Source organism: Anastrepha ludens, chromosome 4, assembly GCF_028408465.1.
Source record: "Anastrepha ludens isolate Willacy chromosome 4, idAnaLude1.1, whole genome shotgun sequence".
Lineage (NCBI taxonomy): Eukaryota > Metazoa > Arthropoda > Insecta > Diptera > Tephritidae > Anastrepha > Anastrepha ludens.
The window spans coordinates 19,491,014-19,518,515 of record NC_071500.1 but is presented as its reverse complement, the minus strand read 5'-3'; the positions used below and the strand labels follow the sequence as shown (position 1 = coordinate 19,518,515).

Sequence of the window (27,502 nt, the reverse complement as noted above, 5' to 3'; positions counted from 1 at the left end):
AATCTCTGTTTGCTGCTATAAGTCGATTTTGAATCCAGTCCTGAACACTGTTGTCATTATTTGGTAACACCCCAGGTACTTGACCCCCAAAGAAACCTATAATCTCTCGTGGGCGCGCCCTCAGGTGGTGGATAGAGGAACACCTCCCAGATTTGATCCTCGGGGGAACCTGTAATCCCTGAGGGTGCGTCACCAGATGGTGGATAAGGGAACACCTCCAATCTTTTTGTGGTAGGAAAGTAAATATCTTCCGCGAACCACACAGGTCGAAGACGTAAGCTTCGTTCAAAAGAGCAGTACGTAATGTAAAAAAAAAAAATAAATAAATAAAAAAATAAAAATATAAACTAAAAAATATAAATATAGAAAAAAATAATAATAAAAAAAATTCAAAATATTTATAATAAAAACACAAATTTTTGAATAGAAGTAAAATTTATGTTTTTAAATATGTTTATTTTTTTTCTTCTATATTTATATTATTTAGTTTTTTTTTTTTTTTCAGGAATAAAAATTTGATTTTGATTTTTTTGTTTTCGACAGATCGATAAGCTCAAAATCTCACACTCCTCTTACTTATCCCATATCAGCTTATACAAGGTGGCGCAAAACTAATCACCTTATCGGAAGATTTATAGCTTTTGCAAATGGCTCTGTACGCCAATCCTATTTGACACTTGCAAACTAGACAGCCGCAGTATACAAACGTTCAAGAAATGGAGCTCGTAAAGGTCAAAATAAAGATTTCGATCACCCAAGGCCATTTTTTTATTTAGTAAAAAAGGTATTTAAAAACAAAATTGGTTGTTTAATTTTGCGCCACCTTGTAATAAATTTATGTTTGTATAAATATATTTCATGTTTATTCATGTGCACGCACGTCTAGGGATTTTCAGAGGAATAAAAACCATATAACAATAGCAACTGATTTTGTGTCCCAAAAGCGGTAGATCGAATTTTCTTAAAATGAAATAAAAGGAATAACGTAATAGAAAATATTTATTCATGCTACGAATATTGTTATCAGTAAGTACTCGAATGTATTATGAATGTGCGAGTTCTCAACTTCATCGCATGGACCGCTAGTGCTTTCTTTGTGAGCAGCAAAGAGAGCAAAGAGTTCAGTTGTTTCAACTGTGACTTTGTGCAACAACTTTACAATAGTATGAAAGCCAAGCAAACGAGATCTTATTTCTATTATGTGAAGGTAGTATTTGAACGGATAAATATAAATATACATACATATGTATATATACATACACATATGTGATGATTAAGGGTCTTTCAAAAGACGCGCCTAGATGTTGTTTTCAAATAAGACATGTAAAAATTTGGACTCTTAACAATTCTACATAAAAATCTACATCATTTAAATGCTCATCATGGGCATGTCTACAGGTGCAATCTACCAAACAGTCGGTCCATGCCTAATTGTTGAGAACACCAAAACATCGATGTTGAAAGTTGTTCAGCGAAAGTTTTGCTACAGCAGCAATATTCTCAACAAAACGTCCAGTTTGTCAGTCCTTCTCTATTCTCGACAGAACCAGCTTGTTGACATTTTTCCACCAACCTTTGAATTGTTAACTGATTTGAAGGACTCTTTCCACCAAAAAACTCACGAATTCAGTGACGTGTTATTCTTAAAGATCTAACAACGTTGTTCTATCTGCCTAATTGACAAATGTCAAAAATGATATAAAAGAGTTAACGTCTTGGAATTATTCAATACTGACATTTGGGTGTCAATTTTGAATAACCCTGTTGAATATACTTAGGTGGACGTGTAAAACTGCAACAGACTTGTGATTATTTGCTTAGCAGCTATGTTATAAAGGGTTTTCCAATAACAGGTGTTACAGGTGAATGGATTGCGCTATTGAGATTTGATTAACTATTTTTTATGGCCGGAATTGGATGGTATTGATGTGGACAACGTTTACTTCCAACACGACGGCGCTACATGCCACACAAGCAACGAAACCATTGATCTTTTACGGGAAAAGTCTCGGGACTGAGTTATCTCTGGAAGAGGTGATCACAATTGGCCACCGAGATTTTGTGATTTAACACCTTGTGACTTTTTTTTTGGAGAAGGTCTACGCCAACAGCTTAGGGTCGATTGAAGACCTCACAGATGGAATTCGTGAGGCTATCGAGGACATAGGGCAGCCACTTTGCAATTCGGTTATGGAAAATTTCATAAAAATGATATTGTTCTTTAAACGTGGTTATTTTCCACTATTAACGGCATACCTTCCTCTTGATAATGAAATAAACATCCGATCATTTATATTAAAAAACTGCATTTTTCTTTGAATATCAAAATAACACCTCTTATTGGAAAACTCTATAGAAATACTTGTATGTGTGTATGTATGCATATTAAAGAGGGATGGAGTAAAGTATAGAGTTGTAAGGACAATGTCATCAGTAATGACTTCACATGCATTGAATACTGGGATTGTTATGCTCTCTTTCGATTAAGTGGGAATTTTTCTATTTATTAAAATTTTTCCAAATAAAAATGTGAACTCATGAATTAGCTTTTGCCCTTCGTACTTAAACATCTCATTGATAATTTTATCTGGGCTGGGTGATCTCCGATTTTTTAACTTAACAATAGCGCTTTCAAGATCTTCTAAAGTTATATTGAAACATTCATGAGTTGTATCAGGGTTTCGCTTTCTTACGGTAAAACTAAAGCCGCCACCATTGTTTTGGTCTTTGCTACTAAGAGTTATTTAAAGTGCTCTTCCGATTCAGGGTTATTTTTGAAAACTCCAAATACTCGTTTAAGGGCTTTTCACGGGTTCTAAATGTTCCCCAAACTTTCTTTTAAACTCTGCGGAGAATTTTTCGCAATAATTTTTTTAACGCCTTGCCGTGCCATTTAGCTCGACGACACTCGGGCCCAAGTGTTACGCGTCAACGCGTGGTAAACAGATCAGACTGACTTTGTAACAGCAATTATGAGACTCGCGACTAACTCTGGTGGCGTACAGATATAAACTAACATTCAATCACGACCCAGGCTCGTGATGTTTACGTTTGGCCTGACGATTTGGTTCGCCATATTCATGTTTGGGCCAAAATTTTGATCACGAGACTGACTCGTTAAAGCACGGCAAGGTGTAAATATTTACTATTGGATTCTTAGTCATATAACGAGCGACTTTGTATTCGTCATAGGAAATTTTGTTTTGTCCAAATTGAACATATGTATGTCGTTTCACTTCTGTAATCTCATTTACATTCTCTGAAAACCATGGCTTTAAATTTTTGTGGCTGTCGTAGACTTTTGCCTTTCGTTTTTCAATCACATCTTCCACTTCTTTAAATACGTCGTTTTTAATGTTCTCCCATGCTTTATCTGCACTGTCTTCAATGTCAAATCCATTTTTGTGAATATTTCCATTCAAACTTCTTACGCACTAAGAAATTTTGAAGCAACTCTGTATTAAATTTCGTGACGAATAATGTTTGTTTTTTTTGTTTCTTCTGCTCGAACTTTCTTCAATACGAATTTGCGACATTGGACTCTAACGAAGTATGCAGGGAGGTGGGTGACTGTCGAAATGACACACTTAGTCCTGTCATATATCTTTCCTTACACTACACTACACTGTCGGACCTTTCCTTTGACTATGGGTTTCTTTTTAAACCATTCTGTAGCTTTCTAGTTTAGTTTCGTTAGTTTCAGATGCGCAATATCAGCTACATCTGTCAAAAATGCACTACTAAGAGTGGCTAGGTCTTCACACATACACAGAGGTGTTTCATTGTTTCCTCTTATTTCGTGTTACGACAGCTTCTACAAAAATCTTAGTATGGAAGTCCCAACCTTCTGGTGTGGTTACTTATTAAACAATGACCAGTTAATGCACCTGTCATCAGGTAACTTCTCTATATAAATCTCAACAGGCTTTTGGAGTACCCGTAATACCAATTCGGCCATGTCTGTTTGCTTATTGTGCATGCAGTTAGGTTTTGCCCTATCTGTTACAAGTAATTTACAAGTGGCTATGGACATAGGTATCAACATTGTATCCAATGGTATACCAAGAGTTGTTCCAACTCTAGCAAGTTCATCTGCCTTGCAGTTTGCTATACACCCATGGCTTGGCAGCCAAATAAGGTTTACTTTGTAGTGTTGATATACGTCACTTATAAGTTTAAAACATTAAGACTGACGAGATTGACGAGTGTGTGGATAGTACTCGTACTCTCGTTTTTATCGCTACAAGTGTCTTCTTTATAGCGCTGACTTCCATTTGAATGTATCATTGCAATGATCAGGTAGACGAAATGATTGGTTAACACCAGGTTTAACAGAGTTAGCCCCGTAAGAAAGAAGAAACAAAATAAAATAAATAATTGGCGCATACACTTCTGTCAAGTGTTTGTCCGAACTTCTCCTCATATTTTTGTGGTGTGCGTCTTGATGTTGTTCTACAAATAGAGGGACTTACAGTTTTAAGCCGACTCCGAAAGGCGAAAGAGGTTTATGAGGAGCTTTTTCATAGCACTCGAAGGTTTGCTATTGCCTGCCAAGGGGCGAATGCTATTAGAAGAGAATAGGTAATTTGTATTTTTTTTCCTTGTTCACTCCTCTCGGGAGCATAGAGCCTCGACAAGACTCAGTCTGGGTCTCGTTAAACTATTTTGATTTCTGACAGGGTAGGTGATTAGCTTGACGCTATCAGTCCGAAGTAGTGGGAATGCCCACCTGTCGTTGCTGAGGAACAACACCTTCTTAGTGTGTCAAACTTTTCTGGCAGAGGATCACACCGATGGTTGAGGAATTCGCTAAATTTGGTGTGTCTGCGCCATTACTGCGATCGCCCGCTACCTCTTGCTGGCGCCACCGATGCAATGCCACTGATTTTGCTTGCTTTAACAGTCACAAATAGTGCGTTGACTATTGTGCGGGAGTAAGGATAGAAAGGATACGTTTTTGAGGTTGAGGAATGAATTTTGTTTTTTGTTTTTTTTTTTAAACAGGGAAAATAGATAAATTTGGAAAGTGCGAGGATCGTGCTTTATGTGGAATTCGAGCCCACAACCTCTGGGATGGCAGACTAGTGCACTTACGCTAGACAACCGAGACCGCTTACTATGGCTGTGTGAGGCCAATGTACAATAAAAGAGAGAAGCCCTCAACTTAAACCGATTAACCTTTGCAAGAATAGAGTGATGTTGTAGCTCTTCTTGCCTACTCTTGATATTGATTTTCCATCTGAGTTTCCTGTCTAATATTATTTTTTTATTAGTCAAAAGTTGCGGGCTTCATTACTAAAAGAAAGTGCCGTTCCACCTAGCCTCGTAGAAATTATTTCTGGGATTCTGTGTTTCCTAGTAAATAAGCTGAGTTCAGATTTAATAGGCTTGACGCTTAGCTCATTCACTTTTGACCAGTTTTCAACCATATTCAGTAAATTTTGCATGATTTCACAAAGTGTATTGGGAAATTTCCCTCTTAATGCAATAGTAACATCATCCGCATGGGCTACGATGTGCTGACCTCTTTCCTCTAGGCTCTTTAGCAAGAAGTTTGTTCCCAGCACCCAGAAGAGAGGGAGAGCATACCGCGATGAGGTGTTCCTCTACTGATCCATTTTCTGATCTTCGAGACTTGCGATCACAAATCTGCTCATGAACACGGATTTGATTAACTCAACCAAGGCCTCAAGAAGGGTGTATAGATCTAGGAGACACCAGGTAGACGCTCTCTTGTACTCATTGCATATAATTGTGCTGTGGCTTATGACCGAAGAATGTGCTGCTAATTCTAAGTTGATTTTGAGTCCTAAATTGAATTAATTAGTCGCCGCTTTCATTTTATACGTCTTAATTGAATCTACTTGAAAGCTACTAATTTTGCGCTACCGGGTTTCCTCATCACTAAATCTTCAGTTTTCATAGTTTTCACTACCCGCTTTTTGCACTAATTATTTAGTGCACTATGCCCAAACTTGATTTTTTTTCCTTGTTCACTCCTCTCAGGAGCATAAGGCCTCGACAAGACTTATCTTGCGTTGGTCTAGTTAATATATTTGATTTTTGACAGGGTAGGTAATTATCCTGCCGCTACCAGTCCTAAGTAGTGGAAATGCCCATCTATCGTTGCTTAGGAACAACGCCTTCTGTACTGCTTGGAGCGCCATCTGTGTTTCACATTTTTCTGCAGAAGGATCGCACAGATGGTTGAGGACTTCGCTAAATTTCGTGTGTCTGCGCTATTACCGCGGTCATCGGCTTCCTGTTGCTGGCGCCACTGATGCAAAGTGTAACTGTTTGTTTTTGCTTGTTTTAGCAGCCACAATGCAAAAAATGCGCAGACTATTACGCGGAAGTAAAGATGGAGATTTTGGGTTTGAGGAATGAGATTTTTGTTTGTTTAGAAACAGGGAAAGAATGTTAATTTGGAAAAGTGCAAGGATGGTGGTTTACGTGGGATTCGAACCCACAATCTCTGGGAGGGCAGGCTAGTGCACTTCCGCTAGACTACTGGGGCCGCTGGATTATATTAAACCAATAATTATTTCAGGAATTTTATTTAAACCGCCTTAAACATCATGCAACAAGAATGGTAAGAAATATATTGCAAATCTCTTGAATATTTCAAAATTGCAACTGCAAGCACTCCGACTAACTTACTCCCGTTCTCTTTGTAATTTGTTTTTACTACTGTAAATTAAATTTATTCCACTTATTCTACTTCACAATTCGATTTCAATTTGCAACACTTCTTCACTTAACAATCGTTACGCTCATCGATACTGCATTTGATTTTCCTTAACACTTTACCCACTTTCACTCTATCCCCCCACACACACTCCTCTCCTTTGCTGCCATTATTTCTCACTTACCGCATCCTCATTCTCCTCCAGCTTGCTATAGCTAGCACAATCCTCGCACACACGCTGCTGACACTCGAAGCACGTCTTGTGATAGTCATCGGGCTTGAATGATTTCAAACAAACACGACAAGCCCCCGCGCGTCGTCCCGGCTCATTCTTCGATGAATTCGCACTGCCTGCGCTACTGCCGCCTGTTGTATTGTTATTATTGTTATTGTTCTGGTTGGCCGCATAGGCGTCCTGTGACTGCTGTTGGTACGCCCCACCATAGCTGCCGTCTTCTGTGGGCGCCAACGAAGGACGTGGTGACATTTTATTCACTGCAAAGAGAAAGTAAATAAAAAGTGAATAAATGAAAGCAGTGGAAGTATTAAAAATAAGTATGCAAATATTTCGCTGTACACGAGCGCCTGAATGGCTGTGTGTGTATGTGGCCTGTGCAATAAAATCAATTAAAATATTATAGTTAAATGTAACTGCATGGAAACCAACTCATTGGATGTGCAGGTTTTATGTCTATTAAAGGTCGCCTGTGACTTGCAAACCTTTTGCATCAGGATTTAAGAAGTTTCGTCTTTTGATAATGTGAAAAATGCATAAAACTAAGAAGAATTTATTTCATGTTTTCAGCAGTGCTTTCCGCAACAAGAATAGTAGAACGTTACTGCTGGGAGAGTATATTTAAATTTGTCCATCTAGAGATTTATTTTCCGTTTGCGATGTATTATAATAGAACTACAGTCCGTAAACAAATGTAGCACCTCAACATTTTGATCGTTTTTGAAATGAATCGTCTCACTAAAGACGGCTTCGAAATTAATAACTTTGGCGAAAAAAAAATATTTAAAAAAATTTTAAAAATTGCACAACTTTTCACCAAAATTTCAAAAAAATTTTTTGTTCCCTCCGAAAAAGATTTTTTATTTTTGTTTCGAGTATTTAATTTTCTTATTTAGTTCCAACAAATAAAAATTTTTTTTTGGTCATACGAGGTACGTTCAAAAAGTTATTAGACTTTAAAAAAATAGTCTTCGTATGTACAATGGACCCAGATATATTTGATTCTACTGAACCGACTTCGATGAAATAAAATTTACATCTTCCACCCTTGGATCTCTTCTGCGAATACTCAGTGGCTCAGAGCGAGCTCTCAATGGAGGACGGTCACACATGGACATTCAACCATCTTAGACTCCTGCCCGAATATACCCAGTGACTGTGATTATCACCCTTACATTCTTTGCTTGGAAAGGAATTTCCTAATTAAAAACCCTAGACTGGAACGGCTTGAAGAAGATCCATCACCCAACACAACCGTTAAGATCTACACGGACGGATTTAAAATGTATAGCGGCGTAGGATCAGGGTTACATTGCATAGAGCATTCTATCAGTGAATCCTTTAAACTACTGGATCTCTGTAGTGTTTTTCAACGCGAATAAATGCTATTCACGAAGCCTTAAGATGGATAGAGGTAAACAGAATATAATCAACCGATATCTGCATACTATCAGACAGCCAAGTTGCCCTACGGGCTCTGGATGCATTTCAAATAACAGGAAGGAGTGCCTTACATTGTCGGCAATCTCTTAATGAGATGGCTAAACAGTACCGTACTATATTATGCTGGGTTCCAGGCCACAGATATATATAATACCAGGGCTGACTATAACTGTAGGCCTGACCAACTTGCAAGAGAAGGTACCAAAAGGTATGGCAAACGTAAATCATTTTATATGGGTACCTCGCGCAACTTGAAAGCTTCTTATTATGAACGCACTAATCAATTCTGTAAAACAAAGATGGGTTAGTGCCAATACCTGGCAAAATTGCTAGGCAAACATAAACAAGGCTAAATTTGCGTCTATCCAAGAATATTACAAAATTGATTAGACTTCAAATTAGGACTTTAGGAAGGCCCCTAACAGGGCATGGTCTCATAGGAAAACAAGCAAGGAGATTAGGCGTTTACATGCATGATGTTTTTCGTAGCTGTAGTAACGAGGAGGAGTTGGAAACAATTCAACACTTTTTTTGCATATGCACGGCTCTAGCCAGAAGCAGGAACGGGTATTTAAGATCCTGCTTCTTAATGAATACAGATAATCTATACACTTTAGGTATCAACAACCCTTTATGCTTTGTCCAAAGCTCAGGATGGTTCAATCTGAAAGTGAAATGTAGCCCAGCTCCTGCTGCTTACAACAGCCCAATTTCGTGGTCTAAGTGGCATCGCTGTCCCTATGTGCGATGCGGCTGCCAAACCTAACCAAACCTATGTATGTTAGTGACAATACCAGTCGAGAAATATTTAGTCATTCACAAAAGCAATAATATGCAGAGTGTGTAGTTTTTTTTATACATTCACCTTTTTTGAAACCAACTCTAATTCAGTTCTCTTCTTCGTTTTCATTGGCGCGATAACAGCTTTAATGATTTTGGCCGATTTTGCTTTTCAGGTCTTTAAAATTTCAAGTGGGTAAATTTTCAATAAAATGTTTTAAATATTTCTTTGCTCTAGATGTTATTAATAAGGAAATAAAACGAAAGACAATATATTCAGTTACTAAAAAAATAATTATTCACTTTTAATCTGAATAAATATAGTACAAGATGGCCCTCTGAAAAATACATCCTTAAGGCCCTCGCCTCATTTGAAACGGGGTGTTTTTGCGTGTTGTTTTTAAAAGCGTGTAAAACAGAAACAAAAGAAGATTTTTTATTTTTGTTTTGAGTATTTTACTTTCTATTCCATTGTTCAAAAATAGAAGTTTGGTTTTGGTCGTACGAGGTTCTTTCAAAAAGTTGTCACCTCTCAACAATTAAAAAGACAAAAAGGTTCTTGTTCTGTATGAATGTCGTTATCGGTGAACTGGGCTCTTAAAAAATATATACAAAATGGCGGACGTTCAAAGATATAAAACCGTTTTTTACCCTTTTTCTTACTTTAAAGGCTCGAAAAAAGTATTAAATTTTTTTTTTTCAAATGATCGTAGTTCACACAAAAATGACATCAATTCTACCTCATTAGATTTCATTTCATCAAAATCGGTTCAGTAGAACCAGCTATATCTGTATGACCAGATAAATCTGTGTTCTTATACAAGTATTTATATTTGTTTATGTACCTGGCAACTAGTTTTGCAGTTTTGCATCCACAAACCAAACTACGTTTTTGTGTGTAAATATCAATTCATGCTTTGTTTGGCCTGAAAATTAATTTTGAAGTTTTGCTGTAGAGGCTGCGTCACTAAGTGACCGTAAATATTCGAAATTTCGAAAAATCGTTTGGGACGATATTTTTGAATATTTAATCTACATAAATAATGAGGCGACGGCCTTAAATATCCTCGAAATTTCCTAATGATTGATTTTGAAAAAAAATAGGATAAAGTTATACGAATATATGCGCCAACCTCGTACTTTTCGCTATTTTATAGAAAACTTAATAAAAAAGAGGTTGTCTGTAAAGTCGGTTTACTGAAGATAGTTTATATTTATCTTGTATTTGTGTTTCCAAAATCTGTATTCTTGTCATGTATTGAAAATGTCACTTGGTGTTGGAGAACACCTTGGAGGGCGAAAAGGCTTTAAATGTGATACTAACCACTATACTATCGAGGAATTACATGAACAAAAACAAAATAAAAAAAAATCAACTTGTACTTGAACTGATGAGAGAATAAAATACTGAAAAAAGGCCCGTAAAGTTTGCGTACACTTTGCAAATATTTTTAAATTCATTAAAAACATTATAAATTTATTAGATTGGTGAAAAAGTTCGTAGCGTTTACCGAAGACTTTTTAAAATAAAAAGAGGTTGTCGGTAAAGTCGGTTTACTGACGATAGTTTAACGTGGCAACGTCATAAGAAAATACTGATGGAATTTTTCAAAAGAAAATTTTAATTTTATTTGTTTGATAGATATTTTGTATGGATATGGAGAAGGAGGTAAATGGAATCGCAATGGAATAGGTCAAATTACATTTACACAAACGTGAAAATTGACATAACATAACATAACATAACATAACATAACATAACATAACATAACATAACATAACATAACATAACATAACATAACATAACATAACATAACATAACATAACATAACATAACATAACATAACATAACATAACATAACATAACATAACATAACATAACATAACATAACATAACATAACATAACATAACATAACATAACATAACATAACATAACATAACATAACATAACATAACATAACATAACATAACATAACATAACATAACATAACATAACATAACATAACATAACATAACATAACATAACATAACATAACATAACATAACATAACATAACATAACATAACATAACATAACATAACATAACATAACATAACATAACATAACATAACATAACATAACATAACATAACATAACATAACATAACATAACATAACATAACATAATATAACATAACATGACATAACATAACACAACATAACGACGCATGAGCAAGATAACGACGCATTTTTTGGTGCGTGCAGCCGGCTACATCGAATTACTATAAGACGTTATCACGTCAAAAAACCAAGTAATTTACTTTTCCGCCCATGAAATAAAGAATATGCTAAGGATGCCCTAAAAAATCTTTACTTCTCCTGGCGAAAAGTACGTCAAGTTCTATATGTAATAGCAGAATATATCTTCCTCCATTTGGCATCCATATTCACATCATAGATCATAAGTCAAAATTCAATACATTAAATTTTTTTCTGTTCATAGGAAACTTTTGCTGGATAAAAACAAAATTTGGTTTTTTTTGCTTGGTGTACAAGTAGTTGTTGTTTTCGGCTCAATTAAGTTTACTCAAATATGCCAAGTTAATCTGTCTTCACATGCACACTGACATATCGTATAATCATGCATAAAATGAGTGGAGAAATATGTGCACAACTTGTGTTATTGTGCTTCGAAATGATGATAAATTGATATTTTAGTAGCCATGGTGAGGTTTGTTGTTGACAGCGGTTAACGTGAAGGAAAATTGTCAACACACATAAGCTTAATTCCGAAGTGCAGATAGCCGTGTTCGTGGAAATTGAATGACTTTTTAATTGAATTAGGCACATTCATCAAGACACAAGCACACAACCACACACCCACTTACACGCATACATAGACCTATATCTGCCACTTGTCAATTATTTATACAATAATTACAATAACAATTTCGTTTTTTTATACTTGTATGTGAATAGGTGTGTGTATGATATGTCAAAAGGTCATATTCACATATTAAATTGTTGTTCACAGCCAACAGCCGTTTTTACTTAATCAAATCTCGACTCATGCTAATTAGTGACACGTCGTCTGTGACAACACGACTTAGTAAGCACCAGTGGACCCGGCCCAATGTGCTCGAAATGCTTTGGGTACATGTGTGAAATAATTTCATAGCCTTCAAAATGGCTTATCGCCATTGCTGCATTATAAGTAGATAGTAGACTACGTGCAAGGGGACAACAGCCACCTCTGCATTACAAGTAGATAGCAGATTACATGTAGTGTGACAATTGGCACTTCTATATTGCACTTCATCCGTCTTTCGTTAGTCCCTTCGTAGTTAGTAAAATGTATATAGAGGGACAATAACTTTTAATATTTAATAATGCAAAATAAATTTGCTTAAACTATTTATAATATAGTACATAAATTCACATTAAGTTCCTATATAATTCTATAAAATTCCTCTATATACAAAATATGCTATAGTCATCAAATCCGCACCGCTTACTTCATTACCGAGATTGAGGTGCCGAAATAAAGGAATACGCGAATAGATGTGTAATAAGACGCCCGCTGTAGCCGAATGGTGCTCCTGGGCAGCTAATGGCTAACCTTCGTATGTATTTTTGTCATGAGAAAGCTCCTCATACAAATAAATCACCGTTCGGAGTCGGTTTGAAACTGTAGGTCCCGCCATTTGCGGATCAACATCAAGACGTGCACCACAAAAACTATGTAAGTGTTACATTAAAACTCCATATCATTCGCTTTTTTTTGGATTTATTTTTAAGTGGTCATACCCTTCCTTGCTTATTCTGATTAGGTGATGACATTTTTGCCCACCATAAGTGCCATAATTGCAATGCAGATGCAGTTTCCTTTACAACGTCGGCATTTTGTACTCGAATTTGTAATTTTTCTTGCGGAAACAAAAATGCAATGCCGGAGAGGTAGAATAGAAAAGAAAAAGCGAGGGTAACAAATGTGTGTTTTGCATGATACACACAAATACCAGCGGCATAGCGTTAAAAGAAAATATTACTTATATACCATGAATGGATAAATAAATCATTTCCACGCTTGTCACGAACCAGTGCATAATACACGCAAATGTGTTCACAAGCCCAGTGGAAGACTCAAAGGTTCCAGTAGTGAGTGTGGCGTTTTTTAAGACAGACGTGGGATTGCCGGTAATGTCTTACCACTTTACTAAAATAAGCAAAGTCAGAAGACTTTGAATGATACACGCGCTTTAGAGAACTGAGAAGTGACCACGGATAGCCTTAGGCTATTGATGTGGCTCACAGCCAAAGTGATGCAGCAATCACTTATGGCAACATTAAATTAAAATATCGTAGTAGATAAAAGGTTTGCAAAGTTCAAAAACGGCGACTTTCACGTCGATGAAACCTTCCGCAGCTGAAGACCTTCTGAAGTCGACGCTGGACGTCTCAAATCACTTTTGAAGGAGAACGGTCGCCAAATTGGGAGCTTGGGTGCCTCACGAGCTCAACGAAAAAAAAAAACAAAGAAAGTCGTCTTCAAATTGCTTCTCATCATCTCGCCCACCATTGAGCCTTAGGCGGTCAGCGCTTTTTTCGAAAGAATATCACGGTCAACAAGGAGCTGCACATTGCCCAGTTACACCATGTGAATGAAGCTATTCGACTGATTAACTTATTAACATAATTATTGCTTTTACTGTGTTAAAGCACACAGTCGATACCGTCAAACTTTCGCTCTTGTATAACGCCTGAAGACGGGTCAAAACACTTCCGCAGTCGCCTGATCTGAATCCTATGGAGCATTTGTGGGATCTTTTTTTATATTTCTTTATTGCCTAAGGGTTACTCTTACAGGTCACACATTAGTTAACATTTTTTTACAAATATAATTTAAAGCTTCTTATTTCTAAGCTAAATTTTAAATCTGTATAATAACTATTGCTTATGCGAATGCATTTTGTGATTGACTCATTAAATTCATAAATAATCGCATGAACCTTTTCTTTTTATTGGGGCTTAAAACTTAACCAGATCCGAGATTTAAAAACGGTGAGAATTAGAACTTTAAAAATTATATAGGTATACAAATGAAATTGAAAAATATGTTTTTCTATCTTCCAAACTCTCAAAGCCGAGTAGTTTACGCCTCCCAATATGTAAGTAGTTTGGGAGACCATTCGGCCATGAGAGAGTACGTAAAACAATTTTTATAAAAATGCTTTAAAATTTTTCAATTTTATTAGTGCATAGTTGATAATATGCTTTCCAGATTATGCGACAGTAATCCAAGTCTCTACACACGAAGCACAGAACAGTGCCTCGAGGGGTTATGGATTAAACACTATTCCGACACAGTATCCCAACCACGACACATCATTTATTAACTTTCAAGTGCAAGCCATTTAATGAACACCAAGGAATTAAATTTTTGAAATCAGCTTGGAGATAAATGCAATCAATGGCTTTGAGAATCTCAAAAAATAGCTTCATATCATCTGCATAAATAAGACATTCTGCGGCTATAAAGTGTTTGGGCAGATCATTAATAAATAGTAGAAAAGAAGTGGGCCTAGATGCGTTACTTGTGGTATGCCAGACCAAGCATTTATTGATGTGATTTCAATGGAAAATTTCATTTGGTGGATGATTCCATGTGTAGAAGTGGATAAGTGGGCAAGTGCCCAGGACGATTCTTTTACATATGATCCAAGCTCACAACTTCCAAATTAGTCCAAGTATCCTCTGGGTAGCTTCCGAACAGCCGTTCGAGATTGAGCTAATGTGAGAAGGCGAAGCGTCTCAGGATAGCTGGTTGTGTGCTGGGTTTGGAACTCGCCACGTAAAAATCACCACAATGAAAGCACGATGATTTGAAGGCATGCACCTAGAATCTTCGGTCACTCAATAGGAAAGGTGCCACTGCCCGGCTGGTTGACGTCCTAGTGAGAGTAAAAACTGACATCACTGGCATGTAAAGGAGCGCAAATTTGTTGCCAAGTACTGTCGTTCACTCCGGTGGGCCAGAATTTCGCAATATTCCGCATCAAAGCGGCACTTTTCAGCTACTAGCTCATTTGGGCTCACGCTCCGATGGAAGAGAAGGACGATGCGAGCAAAAATTCCTTCTATGAGCACTTGGAATGTCATCCGGTAACATACAGAGGCTGATCGAGTTCGCCTGGGCTCGAAATATTGTAGTCTGCAGCACCAGATTCCAGCATAAGAAAATAACCCAAGTGACGTGGTTGCTGTTGTTCTAGTGTTTTTTATGTACGTACGATCCGAAGACCCAACATCGACTCAGATGATTGCCTTGTTGTAGCTAACTACACACACGCCTGTGTGCAGCAAAAAACGCAAAGAATGATCGATATCGAAAAGCTGCAGTCACAACTGACAGCCAGAAGATTCGCCACTCTACTCTTACTTCGGCTCTCAGAGAGAACTGCCCAACAATCTGGCATGCATATTGCTCCATTTCTTGTTCTCTACGCACCACCGCCGAAGAAAAAATCGAATTTCGGCAAGCCCGAAAAACAGTTGGTACGACGAGGAATGTCATGATGCTGCAGAAAGAATGGATGAGAGAAGATAAGAGAGGAATTCTGATACTTTATTTTGCTTTGTAACTTAAAAATGTGATGAAGAAATAAATACAGAAAATACTTGTATGCCTTCAACTATACATTTTGCTTTCAATTATGAGTTTTTAATCAACTTAGAAATATTTGTAAGGTGAAACCAGATTTATGGGCTATGCGTATATCTTCCGAGCTAATGTACTTTGTTGCTGGGTATAACACATGGAAGCACACATGAACTCAGAAGGTGCATTAACTCAGCCAAGCAAATACTACTTTCCGAGGCATGCAAAGGAAGTATAGTTAAATCGATCGTAGAGCATTAGCGCTACTTGTGGCTCAGAGTTATAGGGAGCTTAGGGTGTTGTGGCAAATTGCGATATGCAGCATTACACTCGCTCATGGATGGTTTTCAATGAAATAATTATATTTATAATTTGTAAGTGTGTATATGTACGTATGTATCGGGTGTTTTTTAGCCGCACGAGAACTGTCGATATCGATTACTAGGGTTTCAAAGCAGAAAATGCAAACTTTGATGACATTTCGGTTCAGTAAGGCTTGTAATATCATTATGAATCATTTAAAGTCAATACAGCGCTTCCTAATTTTGGAAATTGACTTAAAAAAAAAAAAAAAAAAAAATAAATCTGTTCGAGAAGCGAAGTAGAAGAAGATGCCGAAGGATTGAAGAAGATGCCGAAATGTGAGTTCATCGTCGTTTTCAAGTTGTTGGCTTTTGTCCTTCAACTCGGTGGACAATTTTGCGTAAGTAAGAATATTGACTTATGTGCCTATAAAATACAGCTCGTGCATAAACTCAAGCTAAATGGCCATCGTTTGCGTCGCATTTTTGCTGATTGGGCTCATTTGGATTTACTATTCCGATTTATTGGGAAAAGTACAATAGTAAAAAATTGGAGCAATCGTGGCCGTGGCGGATATATACCGCATAACATACAAGTATTCAAAAAATAAATGCGATAAAATTATCCACCAGATTATAAGAAAAAAATTTCACTTTAACACTGCATCTGTTCTGCGTTACCATTTTAAGTTCTCAAGCTCTTATGAAAACGCCCGTTATATTGATTGGTATGCCCCTTGGTGTTTATTATGTGCTTTTGTCGCTTTCACTTTCGTGCTTGCTTCCTTTGGGTCCCATGCATAATTGAAAAATCACGCATGGAAATCGAAAAATAATTGTTAGGAATTATGTTGATTGTGAGTAAACAAAGAGCTTTTGGGTCACTCACACTTTTTGCATTTGCATAGCTTGTAGAAATTATTTTTTCTCTTTATTTACGTAATGGGTTTTTTTAACATCTATCCTATTGAGCTGTGTGACCTATATTTGGTCCACTGCTATGGCATGAAGTTTCAAATAAAGTAATTAGGAAACACATTCACAAGGTGGCACAAAATTAGTCGCCCTATTGAAATATTTATAATTTTTGCAAGTGGCGTGAAGATAAATCGTAAAGAGATAAGTAATGCAACGCGTAAGGGTCAAAATATAGATTTTCATCACTCAAAATCATTTTTGTTTTTTATTTAGTAAAAAAATTATTCAAAAACCAGATTGCACATATGTTTAGATAAGCATTTGAGAGTTTATATATAATATAAATATGTATCTTTTTAAAGGTATATACCTTCTGCTCAAATATGAACGAGACGTTATCAATAAAACGATCCGCGGATGACATATGGCAAAAATACATTTTTTGTTTTTTGGTAGGACTGTTATAAAAAACAAAAAATTTATTTTTGCCATATGCCATCCGCGGACCGTTTTATTGATAACGTCTCGTTCATATTTGAGCAGAAGGTAGGTATTTTTGGTTAATTTTTATACCCCACACTGAATGTTACTTGAGCTGTGCAGGCTATTATTCAGTGAAGCAACACTGCCCGTTAGATATATATTAAAAAGGCTATCAATTACATAGTTATATTTTTTTTTCTCAACTTCATGAATTTACTCTTTTATTTGTAATTTTCAAAAAAATGTCTGTGGGAGGTTTTTTTGATGGGTTGGCTTGGCTAATCGAAATATTTTCCACAAGAAGACAGCCTTGAGTTTTCAGCCATAAAGTCCTGTTTGTTAAAGACCTGTGAGTCATAAAGCAAAAATCGGAATATTGGCTTAGCAAATTAAACATATGAAACCAGAACCCAGAAGTGTAATGAAATATCTCCGACTGCGTTTCTTTTATGAAACATCTTTTTAGAGAAATACATTTACGAACGAAGGAGGCAAACAACTTTTCATATGCTTGAAACAAAGAAGCGATTGGCACCAAAATATATTTCAATTATGTATGAGCGCCCGCCGTGCAGAATTGGTTGATGCGTGACTATCATTTGGTAATTTTCTGGTTCGAATCTTCGGGCATGGAATATCAAGATGGCCTTGACGACGCTAGCGCTCCGAGCAAGTTACTCCCTTGAGAAAGGTCCTCTGGAAAACCATCTATAAAAATTCGGAGGCAGCAAGTCTCTCCATTTAAGGCCCCGGTCTCATTTGAAAAGGTGTTTCTTTAAAAGATTTATTTTCGGAAACAAAAACGATATTTTTGTTTTGGTTTGAGTAGTTTATGTTTTGTTTATTTTTTAAAAATAAACATTTTTTGGTTCGTTCAAAAAGTTGTCAGCCTGCAAAAAATGATCTCCCAAAAAAGGTATGTCGCTGGCGACACGTGTTCCGGGACTCACAGGCGGCTGAAGACAAAAAGGCAAAAACGTTTCTTAATCTGTATGAATGTTGTTCGATCGTAGTAAAAACGTCATTTAAATTTTATTTCATTGAAATCGGTGCGCCAAAACCGGCTATGTCTATGTCCATTGACCATGGGAAGACCATTTTTTGTAGCCTTGGAACTTTTTGAATGAACACCATTTGTTAACAATGGATCATTTTTTTTTCGTTTCCGTTTTACACGCTTTTAAAGAAACACCCAAAGAACACCATTTCAAATGAGGCGGAGTATGAAAAATATTAAGAAGCATACTGAAAAAGGAGCAGAAGCTCAGGCGAACACCCAATAAAGGGGTGTACATTGCCCACCAAATTGTACAATTTTTTTTTTGACATTTTATTTGTTTTATTGAATATAATTTTCGTTTTTTGTATTTTTTTCCCCGTGCTGTTGACTTTGAAAATTACTATTTGAAAACTACTATTGAATATTTACAGACCGATTTTATTAACCTCCATCTCAAATTTCCTATAGATTTTACAAACAAAAAATTTATTTGCAAACAAAAAATGTACGTAAGAAAATTAAATATTAAAAATTAAAGGCACTGAAAGCCTCTCAAAACTGCAAAAAGTTTGAAAATTAAGAAACAAATACTGCTATCTCGGTAATAACGAAATAATACAGTATTATGTTGTTGTTAAATGTTTTTTTTAACTCTTTAAATAATTTTTTGTTGATATTTAAAAAGATTTAAGGGGGTATTCTAGTGTACAGGTATGAATTTCGCCAGGTTTCTGAAGCGCTGTACAAAGGAAACAATAAAACGGTGTACCATCCATATTTTTATAATTTGTTTATTGATTAATTATTAAATTTAAAACTACTCAACTTTACTACTTTTTCATATTTTTTCAACAACTCCGATTTTTTTAATACTAAATGCTAAGCTATAGTTTCGAGCTAGAGTTATCCGGTAAAGGAATTTATAAAGGGCATCCTCTTTATATCTAAATAAATTCACAACATTTGCAGAGAATACAAATAGACAAAATTTACAAAAAACGGAGGAGGGTCGACCGGTGTGGGTAAACGCCGAACACAAACCGTGGCAACAACGCGCACTATTCCGAGTGTTCATCACCCGCACAAACGCAGCGATTCCAGGACAGCAGCAGCGGCACAAATTACCGCAAGACAATACCAATAAATCCGACGCCGGATTGGATAGCACTTTATAGTAAGCACAAGCACTAGCCAGGAAACGGAAATAAGCGTCAAGAAGTAGGCACCAAAAAAACGCCAAATAATTTGGAACCAAAAAACGCCCCAAACAGTAGGCACCGAAAATATGTTTCCAACAAGTTTGCACCAACAAACAAGCGCCAGAAAGGAAGCAGTGTTATTTCTCACTAGAAATTAGCGACCACAAGGAAACACTCAGGAAAAATAGCTTAAAGCGTATCTAAGATATAATATATATAAGGTATAGCTGTCTCTCTCCTATATCTTTTTTCTCTCGCGGAACGAAAATGCCCAAAACGTTGCATGGCCTTTCTCTCGTTCGCCTATCGACGCCTAAGAAGTTTCACTTCAAAAACTTCGATTTTTTCAAAATTCTGCACAAGAATAGGGAGTAAGCTGTTTCTGCGTCGCACAGTGCGGCCGATTCCCAAAAAGCTGGCCAAAAGTCGAAAAAAAAGTTTCTAGTTAGAGTTTTTTTGTCTTTGGGTTGGCTACAGTAATGCCTTGAGTAGTGAAAACCGTTCATAGCAACGTCCTGTACCCTAAGAATCCTCTGTATTTTCAGTCGCAACGTGGCCTTCGTTTGAGCATCGTATTACTGTCTATGAATAGTGAAAGTTGTACACATTTGAAAGATTTTGTAATGGAGTAAATTGAACAAAACCAAATGGAATCATCTTCGGAAGGTTAGTAAAATACGAGAAATCTTTAGTACATATCAATACCTCGACACAAAATTTTTAGCTGCAGCAATACGTAGATACATTTTTTGCAATTTTTTTTATAAAATTTGAGTTTTCAAACTGTATAGTAATACAACGCCGTCATATGCTGCTCTGAAACCTATTAAAGGTAATGGTTACTGAATAAAACAAGATTGAGCTGCTACCACTTGCTAATCAGCGACCCCGAAAACATATAAATTTACATGCATCTTGATTATGTTCTAGAATATACGCTATTTCACGTGAGGGGGTGGCCAATAGGGGTGGAAGGGGGTGGATTTTCAAAATTTTAAGATCAAATTCGTAATCAGCGACCCCGACAACCCCCGAGTAAGAAAGTTTGAATCAATTACTTAATTTTTTGAGTTTTGGCCAGCTTTTCGGGAATCGGCCGCACTGTGCGTCGTCCAAATATTTAATTTTCAAATTTTCTTGCATCAGGTAGGATTTCAGTGGACAAGGCAGGATTAATAACAAAGCAAAAATGAAGGTATGGTTTTTTTTTAATCTATTTTTATTTATTTGTTTTATTTTTTTGTCTTATCTACCGCAATTAGAAGTCATCGTCAACCTTGACTGCACTTGGTTGATATTTGCTTACAAGTTTGTGTTTCATTTTGATTTTATTTATTTTATTTTTAATATTTATTTATTAAATATCCTACTTGTACACCTGCATTTACAATAATACCGTAACAAAAAAAAAAAATTGTCAAAAATCAATGCGATTTTTGAACCCCTCCAGACTTGAATTTTATTACAGAAAAATTCAATGAGTTAAAAAATTGCATACCCACAATTATTCTGGAAAGTCTGGTAGAATTTTTACAGTATGTTCAAAGTATGAGACCTTAAGTTTATATCGTTTTTGTTGTAGTATAGGGTCTATTTTATAAAAAAAATACAAAAAATAAATAAATAGTCAAAGCTTTGCAATATGTTGCATTGCTATTATTTATTGTGAACACAGGTGCCGAGATATGTCTAGTTCTGTGCTTTCAAACTGCGTTAGATATTACTTTTTGAAGTTTTATAGTCTGACATTAGCTTCTAAAACAGAGTGAAAATATTAGAAATCATGAAATCGACGTAGGAATTATTTCCAAGTAGGAATTATTTCAACTTCTTGCACAAGTAGTTCAGGAGCCTGGGAGTTCACTAGGAGCCAAATCTGATGAATACCTCGGGTGTTCAGACAACTTGTAATTTGATGCATTTAATTTAGCTATCCTCTAAACTCCTGAGATGTCTTAATGAAAAATCATCTTTTCATCTGTTAACCAATTCTTCTTTTCAATTTCAATTCTTCCATTATTTTTTTACTATTTGTGGTTTCCGTATTGATGCTTTCCCGCGAATGAAGCGACCTATTGTTGTATGCCGCTTCTGAATGATAGAGGGTTTTGTTTTTTATGAACAGCTTTTTAGGGCTCCAGTCCAAAAGCTTGCTTTAGTACTTGTATTCAGAATAAATTGTTAAACGCCAAACAACAGAATTATTTTTTCTTCCCCAAAAAATTGCTGCCATAACCCCTGTGGCCGGTCGGTCTTGTCTATGATTCTGTACTTTTAGTTTTCCTTGTTGCTATTCTTCACTTGCTTTCTGCTTTTCCCTCTTTCTTCATTTTTTACGTTGACTTTAAATAAACTGGACTTGGATTAAGTTGAGTTGACGTTTTTTTGTTAAACAGTTTTGATTTCACTTGGCTTGCCGCTGAGCAACCAGCTTCACTCTGCTGTGAATTTTTTTCGCTTTTTTTGAGTTGTTAACGACTTTGTGGAACTAATTTTTCTAACAGGTTTTCCATATATACATCTTAGTGGCCCTTTCCACGGATATGTTTACGATATTAGCAATTTCGCGATTCATACGCACACTCGCTCAAATATTTCTAGTGGTGCTGCATTTTTTGGACGTCTACTACGTGGTTCATAATCTATGCTTGCGCACCCACATTTAAAGTTATAGGTGAACAGATGAAAATAGAGCAGTAAAATCCTTTAAGACTTTCAATATTTTTTTCTGTATTTCTGTTTCTGACAAATCGTCTAGAACAATTAATTTTGTCACTGCTTAAAAATCAATTATTTTTATAAAAAAAAATCATGTGCAGCATCGTACACGTGGTAGAAGTGAAAGTTCTGTGGGTGAATGAGTGTGAATAAGAGAGAGAGAGGGAAAGAGAGAGAGAAAGAGCGAGAGAGGATGAGAAGGAGACAGGGATAATTTCAAAAGAAATACAACAGTATAAAATTTGTGTAACCAAAACTCGATTTTATTAACTATATATGCATTATGCTATCATCTGTTGGTGGTTCAATTGGTAATACTGATATAATTAGTTTGTGATAGCTGAAATATGAAATATATGTGCGTGATTCAATATTTTCTAGATAATCACCAAGATTTTGGTTCGGTGAGATATAGATGGCGGCTATGACAATAGTTTTTCCATTCAGCGTTTGACATTCTGCAATGCAAACATCGCCAACTGGTGTGACTGTTGATGAATATGACTGAGACTGCCTTGCAGTCATTTCCATGTTTGGTGTGACGATATTTACGCTATCATCTTGATTGTGGTAGATTGCCCCACCGCCAGCTCTAACATTTAGTCGCTTATATTTGATGACGCAATTGAAATTTGGTATACTAATATCCTCGTTATCGTTTAACCAAGTTTCGGAAAAAAGTACTATACTCGATTTGCGGATGACAGAGTCTGTTAAATCTGCGGAATGTGCTCGTAGGCTCTGACAATTAAGAGTATATACAGATAACCCTCTTCTCTGAGTCATGAAATCGATTATTTGTTTATCCACAGTTTCCAGTCTATTTAACGATAGTCTCCGGAATTCATCTTGTAAATGAGACATACTGACTGATGCTCGTCGAACATGGTAGAATCTAAAATCATTTCCGTTCGTTATAATCCACAAGCCTTCAATACAAGTGACTCGTGATAAAGCAATGTAAACTAATGATAGCGAATGTTTTTTATCATGTTCGTAAACAACTTCAGAATACGTGGTTCCCTGAGACTTGTGAATGGTCGTCGCACAAGCACAAACTAATGGTAAATGTGATCGTTTAGCGTTAATCGTTTTGTTGTTGTAAAGCTACTTTTTTTTCTGATTTTTTTTTCTCTGTCGCGTAACATTATGATGTATAGCTCTCCTTCTCTTTCTCTCTATGTTATATATATTATCTGTATACTCTGTCTTACAACGAATCCTATGTCTTAGGTATAGAAAATGTATAGCTATCTTTCTCCTTCTCTCTATGTTGTATCTTTTTTCTCGCGTAACGAAATCTCTAAACGTTACATTTTTTCCAATTCACTCTCCATTCTCGCTCAAATATCAGACCGCCGCACAGTAGTCTCAAACGGGGTTGCGAGGGACATATCTAATTTCCGCCTCTTAGAGAAGAGCTACGGATATGTTTGATATATCATTTGAAAGGTAATTAAATGTACTTTTATGGAAAATTATAGAATTTTTTGTTTCTAATAAAGAAACAGTTAAAAAATTCTCCCAAAGTGACGATTTATTAGCCTTTTTTTCTTTTTTTAAGAAAAGTATTAGTGAAATGGAAGTTCTGGAAAAAAATGATGACATTTTCTTAAAGTTCAGTTAAAAAGCTTTAATTTGATAGTTTTTTCATGTCCGTAGGTGCTACAGACCCAAAGTTATGATACTTTAAAGATGTCGATTTTTTCATTTTTAATTTGTTTTTCGTTATTATCCAAAACTGAACCACAACGCTTAATATGCGATCGAAATATCAACAAAATTCTTATAAATACTTCAAAATTTTTGTTATGACTAATCTTCTAAATCCCCTATATTGCTGGTACTACTGAAAAAAATATTAAAAATATACATAAAATTGAATTTTCTCTCAAAACTATCTTATATAATTCTTTAGAAGTTATAATCTTTGAAAAGATTACATTCTTAAGCTTAGGTATGTTACCTTAAAATGTACTCCTCCAGATCATTAGGGATTTCCATTAACTTTTGAAATTTTAATCGATTATTGAGGAACGTTAGCGATATTTTTGGGTCAGAATAGTATATTGCGTAATTAAAGACATCGGTAATTCTGTAAACGCAGCTGCTTTGTCGAGCATGATCTCGCATGTTTCTACGGTTGTGTTTATGCCACGCCTCGCTTGAATCCTCCGAATAATATGAAATAGGAAGACTAAATTGACGGGCAATTTCACATCCATGCCTTAAAAGTTTATGTACTGTTGGACTTAGTCTGGCCCATGGATATATTGTGTAGTGGTCTTCATACGTTTTAAAACAAAGTTTTTCTAATTTATCCAAGTCAATTTTTTTTTTTGGTTTTAAAGCACAGTAAAATACTTGTTAATTTTTTGACATATTCTCCACCGAGCTCCAAACATTTCCCAAAAAATCGACATCTTTAAAGTATCATAACTTTGGGTCTGTAGCACCTACAGACATGAAAAGACTATCAAATTAAAGCTTTTTAACTGAACTTTAAGAAAATGTCATCATTTTTTTCCAGAACTTCCATTTCACTAATACTTTTCTTAAAAAAAGAAAAAAAGGGCTAATAAATCGTCACTTTGGGAGAATTTTTTAACTGTTTCTTTATTAGAAACAAAAAATTCTATAATTTTCCATAAAAGTACATTTAATTACCTTTCAAATGATATATCAAAAATATCCGTAGCTCTTCTCTAAGAGGCGGAAATTAGATATGTCCCTCGCAACCCCGTTTGAGACTACTGTGCGCCGCTAAAGAAGTTTCGCTTCAAAAAAAATTACTGACGCGTCAGCTTCAAAAGGCTTGTAAACAAAGCACGAATTGACAGTTCAAATAAAATTTTTTTGTGCGTTGACATGAGTGTGACAAGGTTTTAAACTAGCGCTTTGAGTTTAATGCTCTATTATTTCATAGGTGTCACTTTCAATATTTTTTATCTGTTATGCCGTCCCATACTAATTCTAGATGTTGTCCATTAATCCCATCACTCAATCCAGGTCAGTTCATTTAAACGCTCACTGATTTTTTGTCAACCTTTATTTGTAAATCATAAATATAGCTTTCCATTCCTTGCATAAATTATTTTCCGTAAATATTTGCATACGTGTACTTGGAATTTTTGCTCTCTTTTTTGTTTTGGGCGGAGTGAAAACGCATGTAAACAGAAAGAATACATTTTAAAAGATTTTTTTAACACATCAATTCTAGTCCCACTGCTCTAACTCTACCTGTTTTTAGTGCCTGCTTACATGTTTTTTCCTACTCATCCTCACACCCCTCAAGCCATTGGTTTCATTTAGTTGGTTGTACATACACAAATGTTGCTTTCACGTGGACGCTTTTCGCAAAAACAAAAGTTGCCCTTGCGGCAATGCAAAGCAGAAGAAGAGTGTAGCTAAAATATGTATGCATTTACATGTATTTAAAATGCAGTTTTATAATAATGAAGTATTAGTGAAAACAGTTTTACAGCACACCAGTCGTCTTGCACTTTGTGGGTAGCTTTTGATTGCAGACAAAGTGGCGCGTGTTGCCTGTATTTAGTGCTGGGCCGAACATTTCCTGCTCACCAAATGGTAGCCGCGCACGTCCCACTTGGATGGGGATATTGTCGGACAAATCTTTATACAGAACCCCACAAAGTGATTACACAAAATTATTAATATATTATTATTAATACCTGAGCTGCAATCCCATAAATGGGCGATTCTGCACTAGAGAAGAGTATATAAAATCTCTCTGGAACTAGTATAATCTATTAAGTCTACAAAAATCTATTAAGATAAATCCATTAAGTTTTCTACAGACTCTAAAGTTTCTTGCAGCGGAAGGCTTTGTGAATTCAATCAAGAGCGTTGAAAATTACTTTTGAAGGAAAACGAACGCCAAATAGTCGTCAATTGGTGAAAAAAATATTAGCGATCATAAAGCGATTCTCAATCACCTTCACTCAGTGGAATTTACCGAAAAATTGAGAATTTGGGTGCTTCACGACCTCAATGAAAAAAACAAAGGAAGTCGCCTTCAAATTGCTTCACAGAATCTCAGCATCTCGTCCACCATCGAGCAACACGCAGTCATAAGCAGCGCTTTTTGCACCGAATCGTCAAGGGAGATGGGAAATGGAGCAAATATGAAGAAGTGGGTGGCCTCAGAAGATACGCCAAAGCCGAGAGTCAAGCCGGATCTTTATCCAAGGAAGATGCTGATAGATGTTTGGTGGGACTGGGAGGACAAGGGGCATTGGGAAACGCTCGAAATGAATGTCACGCTCAACAAGGGGCTCTACATTTTCCAGCTTCACCGCGTGAATGAGGCTATTCGACTGAAAAGACCTGATCGATATGGTCCCATCAAACTCCTTCACGACCTCGCCAAGCTCCATCTTGCACAAGTCGTCAAAGCCAAAAGCCAAGTCCCAAAGCTCAAATGGGAGATTCTTCCTCGTATTCTCCGTGTTCTACGGACCTTGCCCCGACCGACTACCCCCTTTTCTGCTGTCTGTGAAACCATATGAAAGGCACTACCTTCGATAACAAAGAGGGCCTTTAAAAGTGACTCAACAATTTTTTGAAAGCTGGCTATTTTTGGTAGAACGCCATCAGCAAATTGGTCGAGAGTTGGGAAGAGTTTGTAGGCAGCAACGGCGAATATATAATTGATGAACTTGTTGATATAATTATTGTTTTTATTTAAATAAAAGTTTTCGATAAAAACACTACGAACTTAATCTTCAAGCTAATAGTAGAAACTCGATTCTTGCAAGTAATGAGAACCGGACCCGGTGTTTTTCCATAGAATTTAAAATATTTTTTTTACTGATACCAATCCATCTTTAATTGTTTTTATTATATTAATTTAATACACTTTAAGGCAATAAGTTCCATTGGAGATAGCGCTGGTTAGTTTTGTACACATTCGCTTGTTTAGTGCCACACCATACTTGAGCTTCTGCAGCGTCGACCAAGCAAGAATTGTTTTGCTCTGCTCAATCCAGGCATATATTGCATGCTAATATTGCTTTTTCCGATCTGATTTTTTTCGTTTTTAGTATCACGTCGTTAGTTCTTTTATCGGCTATTTCGTC

At 36.1% G+C, this 27,502-nt stretch overlaps 1 protein-coding gene across 2 annotated transcripts in view; it reads right to left on the bottom strand.

The window, feature by feature from the left end:
* The window catches only part of LOC128860193 (regulating synaptic membrane exocytosis protein 1), a 265,936-nt gene that overhangs the window by 185,141 nt on the left and 53,293 nt on the right, over nucleotides 1-27,502 (bottom strand). For both annotated transcript variants that reach the window (XM_054097507.1, XM_054097506.1), the window contains exon 3: nucleotides 6,873-7,183. In XM_054097507.1, the coding sequence (XP_053953482.1) occupies nucleotides 6,873-7,183 (311 nt within the window). The remainder of the gene's footprint in view (nucleotides 1-6,872; nucleotides 7,184-27,502) is intronic.